The following is a 16,990-nucleotide window of genomic DNA, read 5'->3' as shown; positions in this document are numbered from 1 at the left end:
TAAGGTAAACTACCATGGCACTATTGGTAGAATGCAGTTTTGCTGCTTAGTGATTGTTACTTGAGAGCAGTTGAGAGAGCACTAAGACGTGTACCATGGTCCTTGAACTTGTCTACATTGATTGACAGAGAGCACATTAACTAGAGAAGTAGTCTTTAAGTACTCCTCCTACCCAGAGACTGACACTGTAGGCATACTCTGTAGCAGAACTTATTTTCCAAAATTGGTAGTTTTCACTGGTGGTAAGTTGTGTTTAGAAGTTTCACTGTTTTATAGAAAATTCTTATCAGTGCATGTGTAGGCCCATAAATTTTTTGACAAACTCTTATGGTAGAAATTCTTCTAAACCTTTAGTGCCTATGAATACAGGTCTGTTAGTGAACATAAGGTATGACAAAGTGAATCTCAGAAAACTTGGTATTAGCAAAACTTTGGAAAAACCAGTTGTGTGCCTTTTTTTGTGGACAAATACTTGTTATGTTCACATTACTTTACACAGATTCCAGTACTCTGCCAGTAGGATTGTTCCTGATTCCAGTGATGGCAAATATGTTAAATTTTCATTTTTTTGAAAAGGTCTGATACTTAACAGATTTGCCACAACCTGATCTAACAATTTTTGGATGAGTATTCTTAATTTTTTTAAAAAATTTTCTTCCATATGTCCTCTCTTGAGACTAGCATTTTAGAGTGAAGTTTTTTTTACTGCTAATGAACACTTTTTGGTGTGTGCTTCTTTTGCAGATAAACATTTTTTGATGTAATGTAACATATATAGTGCTATGGGAGTCTCTTAGTTTTTGAGATTTGTTCTTTTGATAGTCAGGAATATGCCATTCAGATTTCTGGCTGTAATTTATTGCCAGGCAGAGATAAGGCTGATCGTTATTTTTTAAGATTATTAAATATTAAAATTATTTACAATGTATTTAAACTTATAATATTAAGATCATTAAAGATTAATTTATATTTGTGATATATAAAATATAATTAAAACATTAAAAATATTTTTATTGTGAGGTTGAGCCCAAACCAGTGAGGGGGCAGAGGGAGAGAGAGACTCCCTGCTGAGTAGAGGGGGCCAGCAGCAGGGCTCCATCCTGGGGCCCTGAAACCATGACCTGAGCCAAAAACAGATGCTTAACTGACTGAGCCACCCTGGTGCCCCAAGATTTTCTAAGTAATCTCTATACCCATTGTGGAGCTCAGAGTCACAACTCGTCTTCTGTACCCCTGATAATCATTATCTTAAGTCTTACACTTTTAATTAGGTCCCTATGTAACAATTTTCTTTCTGTAGTTAAAATGGCCTAGTCCTCAGTATTGATTTCAACTTGAACATGATTGGTGAAATAAAGACCGGCAGAACCAGCAGTTGCAAGGCTTTGTGTTTAAAGGTCACTAGTATCATTAAAAGATTTTGAAAATACATGTTCATCCTTTACTTTGTAAGTTGTTTTTTGTCTAGGAACTGCTGACATTTACATGAGGTGTATATATTCTGGTAGCAAAACGGTTCTGGTAACTTGTTTATTATGTGGGTCTGTTACACATAGGTAATCTTTAAACTCTTAATGTTTTTACTTTAATTGCTAATGATAGTAGCAGTCTTTAATGATAGTAAAGTGGACGTTCATTCTTTAAAATATTTTCAGAGAGAGCAGGAGAGGGGGAAGGGAGCGCTATACCAGACTCCTCTCAGTTCTGAGATCAGGACCTGAGTTGACACTTGACTGAGCCACCCAGGCACCCATGGAAGTTCCATTCTGACCCTGGTTATTGTGGTGACTTCATTTCCCCCTTGTGTATCATGGAAGACCCTATCATAATAGTAATCACGTGTTGGAACAACTGTTTAACTACATGTCCTTTTGTGCTTGCCTTTGATGAGAACAGAGTTGTTAAAGGTAGAGACATGAATTTGAATTCCAGTTCTATTTCTGATCATTGCTTCATGACTTCACTGAACCTTGGTTTCATATATAAGATAGGATGTCTCTTCTGTAGTACAGCATCTTGAAACTCAGCAAACTCTGGTATTTAGCATTATGGGCAGTGAAAAAATACAAGTGGAAACATTCATGAATGTGTTAGGCCAAAAGAGTAGGTCTCCCCTCTCCTTTGAGGAACCACCCAGACATCCCAAGATGTTTAAAATATCTATACCCAGTGTGGGGCTCAAATATGTAACCCCAAGATCTAGAGTCATGTGCTCTGAGCCAGCCAGGTACCCCTCAAGTTTGTACTTCTGCGTGGGTTTTTCTCACTGGTATCATCTCCTGGTAATGGTTCTTGGCCTGTTAGTGAAACAGAGCCATGGTGATCTAGGCTTGCCTATGCAAAAAATCCTCCAGGAGAGCAAAGGTAGTTGAGAAAATCTGACAACTTAGATTTGGTAGTTAAGGAAGCCAATATTTGAGTGAAGGCAGTTTTAGTCTCAAGGTATAGACAGAAATGTGTTTTTAGCTAGCAGAATTCCAGGGCATTAAATGAAGGACTACCAGGGTTTCTCTGACCCGCTTGCCCCAGCAGGAAATAGGTGGACCTACTTGGTACTGGGTGGCTTTTTCATGGTCTGGATTTCCTGCTTTTTTTTTCTTTTTTTAAAGATTTTATTTGACAGAGATCACAAGTAGTCAAGAGAGGCAGGCAGAGGAGGAAGCAGCTCCTGATGTAGGGCTCGATCCCAGGACTCTGGGATCATGACCGGAGACGAAGGCAGAGGCTTTAACCCATTGAGCCACCCAGACTCCCCTTATTTTTGCTTTTTTCAACATAATCTCTTCTCTACATTCACTTATTCACCTGGTTATACTTCAGTAGAAGTAGAAAGAATCTTTCCAAGCTATCTGGTCTAAATGCTTAGAGGGAACGTTCCCTGAGAGGTCAGTTAACCATTTCTCACCAGGTGCAAAGTGATTTGGCCATTTAGGGGAATACTTTTGCTGTAGTTGTTGGTGGCCTGAGGTGGTAGGAATCGCTCTTTCTAGGCTGGTATCCTGAAACATGTTCATATAAAGTATTGATCTGTTGAATTTTACTTTAATATAGCTTAGTTACTCTTTAAACTTCCAGTGTGATGTCAGCAATAAATCTCAGTGATACCCTTGTGTCTGAGTTTGGTTCTTCTGTAGCAGAGAACTCATCAAGCTGGTTTGTAAAGGGACATTCATTCTAAGAGACACTGAACATTTTAACAATGTAATCAAAACATTTTTTTGTTTTTTTATTCTGGACTGCATGGTCTGTACCTGCTTCCTTCTGCTCTGTAATTTTAATTTTCAATAATAGCTACCTGAGAAACTGATAAATTGTAATTCATAAAGTATTTGGATCATGAACTTCTTACATTTGTGCCTGAGTTTCTTTTTTTACCCTCCCTCCCCAAACATTGCCTGGCAAGACACACAAACATCTAAATGGTGAGGTAGGACAGTCAGGAGACAATAGTGCCATGAAGTTCAGGAATAAATTGTAGAAGGTAACTTCAGTCTTGTGACCCTGAGATCACAACCTAAGCCAAAATCAGAGTTGGACACTTAACCCACTGGGCCCAGTAGGTACTTCTGTGCATTGATTATGGAAATGCTGAACTTGAGAGACAACCAATCTTCCTCACCCCCACCCCAGCATGGGAAAGAAATGGTGAGTGGGTGAAGGAGACATTTCAGTAACTTTATGAAAGTTAAATATGCGGTGAATACAGAAGTGCTTAACTAAATACTGGACATTCTGTCTCATTAACCAGTACAACAAACTGGTATATACAGCAGTTGCAGGTGAGGAAACAGTGATGCATTATTGTGTATGGGATGTTGGGTATGTTGAGTAGGATGATGGGAAAGTGATGTAGTTTTGGAATATAGGTGAGGTTTCGGGGCTGACGATGACCAAGAAAAGAATTCATGAGCTGTCTTTGGTGCAAAATGGTAGCTTATTAAAGGACAGGGACAGAGCAAACTGCTACATGAGGATCTTGAGGACTGGGAGTTGGGGGAAAGGAGGGAAAGGTCTCAAAAGAACTTTCGCATGCTAAGGAGAACCAACCTACAATACACGTAAGAGACTGGAGACCTTGCCTTTCCTTAAATTTGTTTTCCTCTCCAACATGTTACTATAGTTGGCAGATTCCTGGAAGATTGTCATACACCTCCAACCCAAGATTCCCCGGGGGTGGGAGGGGAGGTTGCAGGGTGCAGGCTTCTGTTTTGTCCTCAGCTAGTGTTCAGTTCCCTCATTTCCTCCCTGAACAATTTGACCCTTAAATCTGAGGTTGCTGAAGGTGGAAGTTTTCATCTTCTGTTAAGATCCTCCTGCTGTAGGGACATAGAGACTCCCTGAACACATTACAGAAGTGGAGGCAGTTGAATCCAACGCTGACAGAAGTATCTGAGTGATAGGATCATGTTGTTTTGAAGTCTTAGTGGGGATGGATTCTCAACAAGCGGAGGGAGATTAAAAAAGGCAACACATTAAGATCAGTATGGCTATTAAGAATGAGAAATCCAGGGTGCCTGGGTGGCTCAGTCATTCAGCATCTGCCTTTGGCTCAGGTCATGATCCCAGGGTCCTGGGATCCAGTCCCACAACGGGCTCTCTGCTCTGCAGGAAGCCTGCTTCTTCCTCTCTCACTTTCTCTTCTGCTGTGTTCCCTTCTTGCTGTGTCTGTCTCTGTCAAATAAATAAAATCTTAAAAAAAAAAAAAAAAAAAAAAAAGAAAGAAATCCAATAAAGTGACCCCTAATAGTTGACTGTAATTTTCCTCTAAGCCAGGAACTTAACCCATCATTAATGAGACAAGAGATCATTTAAATCACCAATTTGAGTATTCATGTCGGATAGAAACCCAGAAGTATTTTTGTGGTAATCTGGAATATATATACAGCATATTTATGATGGTGCAAGTTCTACCTTATGCAACACTTAAAACATCTAATGCTATTCTGTTTTGTAAAACTGCTTCACACAACTGTATTCCTTTATTTATTTATTTAAAAAAAGATTTTATTTATTTATTTGAGAGAGAGAGAGAGAGCACGTGCATGAGAGGTGAGAAGGTCAGAGGGAGAAGCAGACTCCCCATGGAGCTGGGACCCCGATGTGGGACTCAATCCCTGGACTCCCGGACCGTGATCCGAGCCGAAGGCAGTTGCCCAACCAACTGAGCCACCCAGGCGCCCCCTCTTTTATTGTTTAATAGAAGAATACTATTTTCAGTTGTCATTTCGGGCTTTGAGCTTCCCTGTGCCAAACATCTCCAGTCTTAAAGAGGCAAGAAAGATGGATGCTAGGTGGTCCTACCAATGTAACACAGAACAGGTCCACTACTGTTTTAAATTTGGAAGATTACCTGGGTTGGTAATAGTTTTAATAATGCCTCCATGTATGCAGGCAAAAACCCAGAGTACAGTGGCCTATCCAGCCTGGGGGGATCTATGGCCACAAATTTAAGAGTTGCATAGCCTCTGGGTTCTAGCCAGGAGCCAGCCATCTAATACTGGGCCTCTTTGAAGTGCAGTCAGGGTATCAAGGGCTATTCACTTGGAGGCCTATCCTTTGAATTTGTGTAATAATTTCTGGGTCAATATGATTGAGGAATTACTTGATAATAACCCCTTTTTAAATTGCTCTATGGGCATGTAGGAATACAGAAACATATTTGTAGTCCATACAAATATTAATTTAAGACTTCAGCAATTGCCAAGCACAAGTGAGCACTACAGCATACCCAGCTTTTCTTACTCTTTTCCCTAAATTATTGCCATCATGAAACCTGTTACCTGCATTTTTTAATAGGGGCATCTTAAATCTGGATAACCGGAATAAACAAGATCAAAACCTCTGAACAGTTGCACTCTACAGAAGTACTAAGGGTAGATAGATGGGTTTAAAGTTTGAGAGTTTTTTTTTTTTTTTTTAAAGATTTTATTTGACAGATCACAAGTAGGCAGAGAGACAGGCAGGAGAGAGAGAGAGAGACAGAGGAGGAAGCAGGCTCCCTGCTGAGCAGAGAGCCCAGGCTGGGCTCAGTCCCAGGACCCTAGGATCATGACCCTCGCAGAAGGCAGGCGCTTAACCCACTGAGCCACCCAGGGGTCCCAGGAGAACAGATTCTTACTGAATTTATAATAACTGCCATGGAAGAATACTTACTGAAACCTTTTGAATTTGAGAAGTTAAATCCTTCAGTTTGTTTACAAATGAGTATTTTATCATCTTAAGAGAGTTCCCTTAATCTGGAAGAGTAAACATGAAGGAGCCAGCAATATTTTAAACAAGTCACAAAACTTGTAATAATCTTAGTCCATTTAGTTCCATGTTACTAATTCTTGTTTAATTTAAATGCAGCTTTACTTCATTTTGAAAATGCCTATTTCAGAAAGTTTTAGGATTTTAAAGATACTGAATACCTGTATTTGTCCTTAAAAGTCCTTTATATGGGGATCCTGAGTGGATCAGTTGCTCAGCGTCTGCCTTCTGCTCAGGTCATGATCCCAGATTCCCCGGATCAGGTCCAACGTTGGGCTCCTTGCTCAGCAGGGGAGCCCGCTGCTCCCTCTGACTGCTTCTCAGCTTGCTTGTGCGTGCTGACAAATAAGTAAATAAAATCTTTTTTTTTTTTTTTAAGATTTTTTTATTCATTTGTGAGAGACACAGAGAGGAAGAGGAAGAAGCAGACTCCCCACTGAGCTGGGAGTCTGACATGGGGCTCGATCCCAGGAACTGGAGATCATGACCTGAGTGGAAAACAGACTTTAACCATGTGAGCCAACCAGGCACCCCAAATAAATAAAATCTTAAAAAAAAAAAAAAAAGTACTTTATATGAATCTCCCTAAAGATGAAACATTTTACAAGAGAATAAGAATACTATAAGTGACAAAAACTCAGAAATGGACATGTTTAGAAATCCAAGAGGTTACAATGTAACTGACAAAGAAATCTGATCATTTTTATGACACATAACAATTCAATAACCAAAATATTGAGTGATGATGATCTTATGCTGCCACAAGGTAACAAACCTTATTAGACTGTTCATGATTTAAATCTTGGGAGACTTCGCTAAAACCTTAGAAAGTTTTAAAGCACATGCTTAACTGGGATTAGGGATCCTTGAAAAGACCTGATAAGGGAAAACATAGAAACTGGTTTTGTGGGCAGACAAAAGACAAAAGAGGGAAAAAAAAAATTCCCTTTATTGGGTGCCTGGGTAGCTCAGTGGGTTAAGCAGCTGCCTTCGGCTCAGGTCATGATCTCAGGGTCCTAGGATCGAGTCCCGCATTGGGCTTTCTGCTCAGCAGGGAGCCTGCTTCCCTTCCTCTCTTTCTGCCTTACTTGTGATCTGTCAAATAAATAAATAAAATCTTCAAAAAAAAATCCCTTTATTTTACTCTTAGTCTGTTCTGACCACACCTAAAGCTCCTTTCCAAAGATTTCCTATCACAAAACTTCTACAACTTTCCCTTGCACTCAGGTTTTGTCCCAAGCATTTTTTATTAGAGATGTTTTAAAAAATTATTTGATTGGCAACACAAGCCCAGGGAGTAGGAGTGGGAGAGGGAAAAGCAGGCTTCCTACGGAGAAGGGATCCTGACCTGAGCAGAAGGCAGGAAGGCAGACACAACGACTGAGCCACCCAGCGCCCTAGCATCCCAGCACCCCCAAGCCATTTCTTTCCAAACCACCATCTTATTTAGGACAAAATTACCTTCTTTTACCTTCAACAAAATGCATTTCTATTCTTTATGCCTTTCTTCCATATCTCCCACTTTTACATTGAGTTGTTTCCCTTATTCCCATCAGTCTTCATTACATTTTAGCAGAATTTTGCACTCCTAGAAATCTTGTCTCTAGTAAAAACTTAATCAGTTATGAACTCTTAACACCAAAACTTTAGACCACAAAATTCTGAGTCACTTAAGCACAAAGCATGTTTACCAGCAGACCCTAATATTCGTATTTTCTGGGCAATAAGTATAGAAGTGCAAACCTGTATTTAGTAATTAATGCTTTAGCACTTTATCCTATTTGGAAAAGACCCAGATGTCTAAATCAATCCCGTTTACCATCCAAGCAAAATTTTGAAGTTTCAGGTTACCAAAGACTTTTAATACTTACCCATGAAAACTTTCCAGTCAGACAAGATTAACCATCTTTTGAAATCATCTTTTTGCTAACAGATTACAACAGAGATATTTTGAGTTTATTTGACCTTCAGCAAACTTCAGTAGGATCAAAGTTTTACTACATTTGTTGCTGATGATTTTAAAGACATGTCTAAATTAAACCCAACAGATTAAATACTGGATATATTCCACCTGGGCCCATCCCATTTTCAGTTTTTACCTGATGGGGACTCTGGAGTGGGTAGTGTTGAGTCCAGGGGATGCTCTTCTTGATGGGGTTTTGGAATACAGGTAAAATCAGGTAAAATTCAGTGGGGTGAAGTCTGGAGGCGTCAACCAGGAGCTAACAGGGACTGTGAGGCCTAGGGCTTGCAGAGTGGCTCCTAATGTACTGGGGAGCTGGTAAGGGAGGTTTAAAAAGAACTTTCATATGCTAAAGAGGGCAGACATACTAGATACCCTGGAGGCCTTGCCTTTGTGAAGTTAAGCTTGTTTTCCCCTCTAGCAAGGTATTAACATGGAGTTGGGGGCATCATGGAAGAATGTAACACTTATCTCACTCAGAAGTGGGGGTGGGAGGGAGGTTGCAGGGTGTCTCCTCCTGCTTTGTTCTCAGCTAGCCCTCTGCTCCTTCTCTCCTTTTGACAGTGAAGGGAGGAGTCATGGTGCCTGTGGTACTGAGGTTGGTCTAGAAGCCAGTTTGCCGTCAGCACCCAAGGGCGGAAGGAGAGAAGTGGGGATGGGAAGACTAAAGAGGTGGAAGTTTAGCCAGAAGGCAGAGAATGGGTTCCCAGTTCTAGATTTCATCAGCTCCAGAGGAGCAGACGCCATGTTTTCCTGCCAACAGGGGACACTAGGCAGTCCATGTTGAACCAGAGAAGCTAGGGAATTCCCCTGAAACAAAGGTAGTTTCGGCAGCTGCTTGGGAATATTCCTTCAAGTTCCAAGGTAGACTAACCATAGATGGCTCGCTCCAGCTATAGTCATTAACCTGGGAAGTGAGTATAGGAGAAGCTCCCATATATATTAGGAAGAAAGTGAGGGACTCAAGAGTCCTCTTGGTCTGGGATGGTCTTGTGTTTCCTCCAGCAACCTGGGTTTACTTGGAGGAGGCCTGTTTGTTTAATTATCATCCAGTATGTGTGTGTGGGGGGCATGGCGGCTTACAAGCAACACATTTGGGCAAGAGGCCCTTAGGTCAGGGTCCTGGTGTAGAGCAGCAAAGTCCCAAGTACCAGCAATAAAGGTCCCCTAGGTCCATTTGCCCTATTTCCTGCAGAGCAGACTCAACTAAATAGATCCCACCAAGGCTGTGCAGTGTTACAGGAGCTCAGTCCTTTCCTGAGTTTTGCAATTTGAACTGTTTCTGGTGGGTTAAAAGGCACTCCAAGGAGGAGTCCTTGGGAACTGAAGAAAAGAGAAGGTCCATTCTTCCCGGTGGCATAGCAGGATATGTCATAGTTTCCTGGTGTCAAAGCAACCCGAGGTGTGATTACTGTTGGGTCCCCCAGTAATGGGTCCATGGTCAAAGGAGCGAGACTGATACAAAGCGAAGGTCAAACAAAGCTTTATTTCGCGCCAAGCATCAAGAATCAAACCGACTGTCAAACAGACCTGTCGGGGCCGCCCCTTCCGGAGAGGGCGACCCCTCGCTGCCTCACAGACTAACTTTTATAGAGCAAAGGCCATGTGGTTGGGCCTGGCCATACACAGGTGGCGAATGAGATAATAACACACAGAGAAGGCTGACAGTCATGCTAGGTCACACATGGGTGGCCAATTGAATTACAATTCACTCCATAATAGCTATTTGAACTAGCCTATCACCTTAGTCAGAATTGGCGCCCAAAAGGCACCCAAAAGGCGGGGCCCACACTCCTTGGTAGCTAGGGAGACAGTATGCGTGCTTTAATGATGGGATGTCTCCACCTGCCCTGACTCATCCCTGCATTCGGGCTGTTATCTCCACGTGACCTGACCCACCCTGGTATTTGGGCTTTGTTACCTGGGACTGGTTTTCCCGGCTTACTTTTAAGTAAGTTCCCCTGGCGTTCCCCTGGCGGGGGGAGGCAGGGTCAGTTTTAAGTTTTACTCCATAAACAAAATGGCTGTTCAACCAAGATGGGGCCGCTCTGGCTAAATAGGCCCTTACAATTACCACCTCAGTTAAAAGGTCCCTGTAGGAGGGAAGCCTTTCCCTCCCCTTCGCTTCCCCATTGCGTTCTAGGCTGCAGACGGGTGCCTGCATTTGGACTGAAATACCATGCCTTGAAGGTCGTGTGCCTTTTTTACCTGCCTTGAAGGTGATGACATAGAAGGTCATGCTGTCGCCCTCGACCTGCAAGGACGACAAGAAGCCCCGGTTCAGATGTATCTTCTCTTTCTCTATTTCCGCAAGTCTACACACTTATATACGTTTACATGACCAATCAGCGAGCATGGTGACCAATAAGGGGCCAAGCAATGGGGAGAGCCAATGAGAGTCCTGTTACTATGCTGATTAAATTTGAAACAGCCGATGACTATGTCCTCCTTTAGGCGGGCTTCACCAGAAAGTTCGTTGTTTACTTGCAGCGTATTTTGCTGGCAGTGAGCCAAGTGCCATCTTGTAATGGCGGAGACTTGCCCGGCCGGAGGCCGTCCCCGACATCATGCCTTACCTTTCCTTGAAGAACCTGTCATTTTTAACCCATGGAGAACAATAGAAAAGTTTCACATGGGGGAATTAACGAACTTTGTATCTTAGTTAGTAGAGGACACTGATGCAAACAGTAAAGATATAAATACTTCATGATTCTAAGCCATATTCCAACACATGCGGTCCTTCGAACCAGCTTCCCTAGGAAATGGTTCCTGGTTGGGTTTTAATTCCATTGGGTACTGGTTTCAGCCAGGTCCTAGTGGAGGTCCCATGGCCAGAAGTGAGTAGACCAGGGATGTGAAGGGGATCACATTAGATCAGTCCGGAGGAAACCTCACATGGGAGTCTTAAGATTGGCAGTGTGCTAGTAACTTAGATGGCTGTCCTGTGCTCAAGACAGACAGCTTTGTTTAAGAACAGGAATAAACAGAGGGCATCAAGTTTCTGGGTCTTTTTATTTATTTGAAGAGAGAGAATGTGAGAGAGTACGAGCAGGAGCAGGCAGATGGAGAGAACAGACTTCCCGCTGAGCAGAGAGCCCAGGGACTGGAGATCCTAAGACTATAACCTGAGCCCAAGGCAGAGGCTCTAACCCACTGAGCCACCCAGGCGCCCCAAGTTTCTGGGTCCTTGAAGAGCCTCTGAACTGAGAGTAAAGGAAGAGAAAAGAGTACTCAGTTTTGCACCAAAGCTGAGTCCAGATGGGAAGACTCAAAGCTCCATGTTTGGGTGCCATATGATGTGGTTTTGGAAAATAGGGGACGTTTGGTGGGATGAGGTCTGGAGCCCACGACCAACAATGAAGTCTTGAGACATCTTTGGTGCAAAATGGTGGTTTTTTAAAGCAGAGGGACACAACCCGTGGGCAGAAAAAACTGCTGTACCAAGATCTTGAGGTGTGGTGATATATACTGGGGAGTTGGGAGAAGTAAAGAAAAGGGAGGTTTCAAAAGAACTCTCATAGGCTAAAGAGGGCGGAACTACAGGACACCTACTTTGGGCTCCCTGCTTGGTGGGGAGCCTGCTTCTCCCTCTCCCTCTGCTGCTTCCCCTGCTTGTACTTCTCGCTCTCAATAAATATTAAAAAAAAAAAGATACCTGCGAGATACCAGGGGCCTTGCCATTGTCACGTTAAGGTTGTTTTCCCCTCTAGCAAGGTGTTAACATTAAGGTAGTTGGGAGATTTCTGGAAGAAGGTCACATATGTCCTTCCCAAGAGTGGGGGTTCAGGGGAGAGGTTGCAGGATGTAGGTTTATGCTTTGTCTTCAGCTAGCCTTCTGCTCCCTCATCAGAAAAAGCAGGTAGTGCAGAATGTGATTATTTTAAAATAGAGATTTATAAGGTGCTACTTTGCTTAATTTTTAATTTTCCAAGTGTGATGCATAATTCTGGGTTTATCTCATTTGATATTTTTTAAAAAAGATTATTTATTTATTTATTTGACAGGCAGAGATCACAAGTAGGCAGAGAGGCAGGTGGAGAGAGCGGGGGTGGCGTGGGGGGGTGGGGTGGGAGATTGGGGGGTTGGGAAGCGGGCTCCCTGCCAAGCAGAGAGCTCGATGAAGGGCTCCATGAGGGGCTCGATCCCAGATCCCTGAGATCATGATCCGAGCGCAAGGCAGAGGCTTTAACTCACTGAGCCACCCAGGCGCTCCCTCATTTGATCTTATATGTAACTTCCTGTGTGGTAAAACATGCAACAGTTAGAGCTACACTATAGCTCTAGTCCGGATAGGATCCCTGAGAGGAGGAGGCAGCTGTTGAGGCTTACAGAAGAAGATTCTGGGATCTGGAGAGTGGAAGGGAAACTCAGAAGCATGGGGTATGTGCATGGGTGATATGTGTGGTGGGATGAAGGCCCGAGTTACAGAGGTAGGTCAGGCAGTGAAGTGCTAATCTTGCTTTGTCTCTTCAGTAGAGGGAGCAGGAGATACATTTGTGGGGAGGGGCAGCAGTAGTATGAGAAAGTTACATGGTACTGACAAATAGCCCAAAGAAGAAAAGTAGGAAGCAGATTGGTGAAACCAGAGCAGATAGGGAAGATCAGTTAGTAGAATGAAGGGCGTCTTCTAAATATATAGCAAAAGTGGAAAAGGAATTAGCAAGTAGTGTTAGAAATGAACGTTAACCTGGCACTTAAATTCTAGAGAAAAGGGAGGTAGAGCATGAGAAGTAGAAAAGATTATTCTGTTGTGATGGGAGCATTTACTCTGATTATAATTTGTAGCCACTTTTTCTCCTTTACGATAGAAAGGATACCTTTCTAATACCTGCCTAAAATATTTCTGTTCTTTGATTTCTCTGGATTCCTGAGCATCTTCCTCTGGTCATTTGTTTTATTTCTTAGGAAGAATTTTTGTGGACTCCGTGTGGTGTCTATGACCATACCAGGTATAGCTCCTATGATAAACAGTAAGTTTCTGACGAGTTAGAAACATTTTTGTGAGAAATATTTGGTTTATTTGGTCTAGTCACCTGTGGGCAGATGATTTATAATGGAGTTTCTGGAGTAGCAGATCAAACTTGGGGGATTGAGTCTCCTTCTCTACAGGAATTAGGAGGGAGTACACAGAGGGAAGAGGAAGAGTGTTCATCCTCTCGGGGAGGCAGAGGAAGACCCCGCCCTCTCCCCCCCCCCAAAGAGGGATGGCTAGGGGAGCAGAAAAGAGAGAGTTGAAGAGAGGGAGAGAGAAGACCTGAGCAAGCTAGGAAATTAGGAAATGGAGTGGGGGGGCGGGGGCAGGGGCGGGAGATGTGATAGGTGGGGAGATCCTAGAGAAAGGAATGCAAATCCCTCCAGGGGCAGGATGGGCAGACTTTGAAGGTTGGGGAAGAGGAGAGAGGAGACCAGGGAAAGCAAAGGCAAAAAGACCAGTAGAGAGCATACTCCTCAAAACCCAGGCAGAAAACGAAGGCACTTCGATCAGTGGGTGGAAACTTCTGTGGCTCCCTTGGAGGCAGCATGGTGACATAGGAAGGACATTACATTATGAATTGGGAGAGCTGGATTTAGATTCTTTCAGTGCCATTTAAGTGCTCTTTCCCTCTTAAGAATAGTTGGGAAGGGCATTTCTTGGAGGCCTAGTTTTCTCATTTTCTTTTTAAAGAGATTTTATTTATTTTTAGAGGGAGCAAGAGAGTTGGGGGGGAGGGACAGTGGGAGACAGAAAATCTTGGGCAGACTTCCGCTGAGCACGGAGCCTGGTGGAGGGCTTGATCTCCCAACCCTGAGATCCTGACCTGAGCTGAAACCGAGAGTACACACACTTAACCCGACTCCAGGCGCCCTTCTTATATCTTAAACGGGAATGATTGCTATGACGATGTGTTTGTGATGATGACCAAAATACGCATCCTGCATGTTCTGTACCTTCCCTTACTACTCCTGTTTTTTTAATTGGGAAATATAAATAGAATTTCCAACATTTTTGGTTAGAAGTCTTTGTAGACTTTTGGATTTTCAAGAAATGCCTAGCTCTAGTTAAACATATGATTAGATTCCACAGAAGGAGCTGGATATAGGGTTTTTATGCATTTGATTTGCATGCTTTGTAAATGTTAACTCTGGCCTGAAGCTTCAAAATAATTTCATCTGACATTTGTAGTTTTCCAGCTAATATCCTGTTCTTATCCCCTCCTTGACCCTCCCCCTTACCTTTGCTACCTTTAGTTTAGGAGCTCATTCAGTGTTTACCTAAATAATGGAAACACCTTGTTCTGTGTTCATAGCTTCTGTTTCAAGGACTTTTGAAACAGTTTTACCACAAAAAAAGCTTTGTCTCTATGTCTTTTTGTTTCATTGGGCTGAATTTTAGCTTCATTTTGAATTTCATAAATTTACATTTTTAGCAGGCATCCCAAAGCTGTTTTGTTTTAGTGACACAGTGTGTCATTTTGTGGGATATTTCAGCTCCGGGTTTTGAAAATAGATGTTTTAAAACAGCAGTGCAACTTTATTTTTATGTGATATCAGTTCAGTCAAATTAAGATTATTGGATGACAAACAGGAAGCTATTAATATAAATCTTGAATTGGTTCTCCTACCTGTTTTCCAGCTCATGTTCTCTGCACGCATCCCTCTCCCTGCCTGGCCTTAGCCTCACCTCCTTCTTTATATGTACCCACTGCTGGCAGTTGTGTACCTACCCTGGGAGGTACTGATGGTCAGATGAGGGGGTCTGGGAGATTCCTGCTTCAGGCACTCTGGCTCCCATGTTTTTCCGACAAGCAGAGAAGACTTCTTTTTGAATAAACAAGGGACTGTTCTCTAGCCTCAGGCAGCATGGATGACTTGCCTTTCATAACTGAGAGGACTATTAGAATATTGGACAATACGGTTTTTGAATTCTGATAGAACTATTTTTTTTTTAAAGATTTCATTTATTTATTTTACAGAGAGAGATCACAAGTAGACAGAGAGGCAGGCAGAGAGAGAGAGGGAAGCAGACTCCCTGCTGAGCAGAGAGCCCGATGCGGGACTCGATGCCAGGACCCTGAGATCATGACCTGAGCTGAAGGCAGTGGCTTAACCCACTGAGCCACCCAGGCACCCATGATCGAACTATTGAATGAACTATGAACTGTTTCACACTTCATTCTTGGCTCTCACCTTAAACCTTGTAGAAATAACCTTAGAGATGAGTTAATTGAAGTCTGGAAAGATTGTTATGATTTGGGTAACACATTTAATGGGTGAAGTTTGAAGGGATTCTTGTGATACATGCTGTCTTTTTTTCCTTTCCTTGAGATTCAAGGAACCCCCAGAGATCTTCCAACATGGAGAAATGTTGGGGCACTCCATTATATAATTTGTAGCACCTTTTCCTGAGGTTTATTAAAGAATAACTGGGTCAGATCAAATGAGTCCCCTGGTTTCTACTTGCTGTTTGCAGTTGGGGGCAAGTACTGTGGCCTTTTGCGTCTAGCCATGTTCAGGTCACTAATCATATGTCGTTGCCCTTCAGCATATTGGTCTTTTCTTATTAAATTAAAATGTATGAAAAATAGTTAACAATTCTCTTGTAATGGAATATGCTTTTTCTTTTTCTGGATTATGTGTTTTTCATGTTTTGAGAAAAAAAAGGGACTGGGAGGGGAGAAAACAGGGGTTATTGGCTCTGTACCCTGATGATAAAGGTAAGTGAATATTTAATGTCAGTCACTTGATTATTGTTACTGTCTTTGTCAGTATCTGAAAGTAAACATAGAAAAGCCTTTCAGTCGTGTTTAATGTGTATATGAAATTCAAGATCCTAACTTGAAATTTTTCCCTTCTGTATTATGAACTATAGGTACGTTCTATGGATGAACTGAATCATGATTTTCAAGCACTTGCTCTGGAGGGAAGAGCGATGGGAGAGGTAAGTGAACTGGTGTGTCAGAGAAGTGGGACTGTTTTTAAGGGAAGTTTGGAACTGTCTTTCATCAAATGTGTCTGAATCTAGTCTCCAGAAGTATGTGCTTGCTTTTCCTTGTTGCCATCCTCATGATAGGAGTGGGATATTGCAGAATTTTGCCAAAATGATCTCATTATAGGAAGAATGTTAACCTTACCCTAATGTCTTCAAAACAAAACAAAGCAACCAAAACATGAGCACAAATTATTGATGATTATATTAACCAGTTAGTTGTAAATTGAGGCTTTAAAATTATCAAATAATTTTATATGCATCAGATGTCCTTACTTTTGCCTCATTGCTAGGTTTTTTTTTAACAGTGGAAGGGAGTCTTAGATTGGAACATGTAAATAACCTGTTCTTAGAGTAGTGCCATTTTCTGAGGAGGTTGTTTAGGGCTCCATTATGAAGAGGAAGTTGCTAGATTTCTGGTGAAATAATTCCAAAAGGTAGAGGCCTCTGTCAGTCCCCCTTTACCTACATAGATGTTCAGAACAAGAATTTTGGTTTGTTTATAATGTTTAAAATTTGCAAGAACAAAATTTACTGTTACCCAAATGTGGTTAGGGAAGACTGCCAAAATTCTAAAAGAAATGGATGTATAAAGTGCAGCTGACTTCTGGTGATTTCTAGTTGTTGACAATAAGAATGTATTGGTCTTAAGGTAAACATACAGTTTGAATTAATAGAGGTGTGATAGGTTCTCAAGCTGGGGGCATGTGCTTGTGGTTCTCTTGTTCTGGAGATTAACTGTAGGTTTTTATTCTTTTGTTTTATTTTTTACATATCTAATATTTAATAGCTCCCACATCTGTTTTAATGTT

The 16,990-nt window shown here is 42.0% G+C and overlaps 1 protein-coding gene across 12 annotated transcripts in view; it reads left to right on the top strand.

Annotated features, from left to right (window-relative positions):
- Positions 1 to 16,990, top strand: part of PUM1 (pumilio RNA binding family member 1) — a 135,557-nt gene that overhangs the window by 29,521 nt on the left and 89,046 nt on the right. For 11 of the 12 annotated variants that reach the window (XM_044237639.1, XM_044237641.1, XM_044237638.1 and 8 more), the window contains exon 3: positions 16,062 to 16,130. In XM_044237639.1, the coding sequence (XP_044093574.1) occupies positions 16,062 to 16,130 (69 nt within the window). Of the gene's footprint in view, positions 1 to 13,730; positions 13,736 to 16,061; positions 16,131 to 16,990 lie in introns of those variants that run through there. The other variant, XM_044237642.1, reaches the window with a different exon arrangement.

This window comes from Neovison vison, chromosome 2, assembly GCF_020171115.1.
Source record: "Neovison vison isolate M4711 chromosome 2, ASM_NN_V1, whole genome shotgun sequence".
Classification (NCBI taxonomy): Eukaryota; Metazoa; Chordata; class Mammalia; order Carnivora; family Mustelidae; genus Neogale; species Neogale vison.
This window is presented reverse-complemented; position numbering and strand designations above follow the sequence as displayed.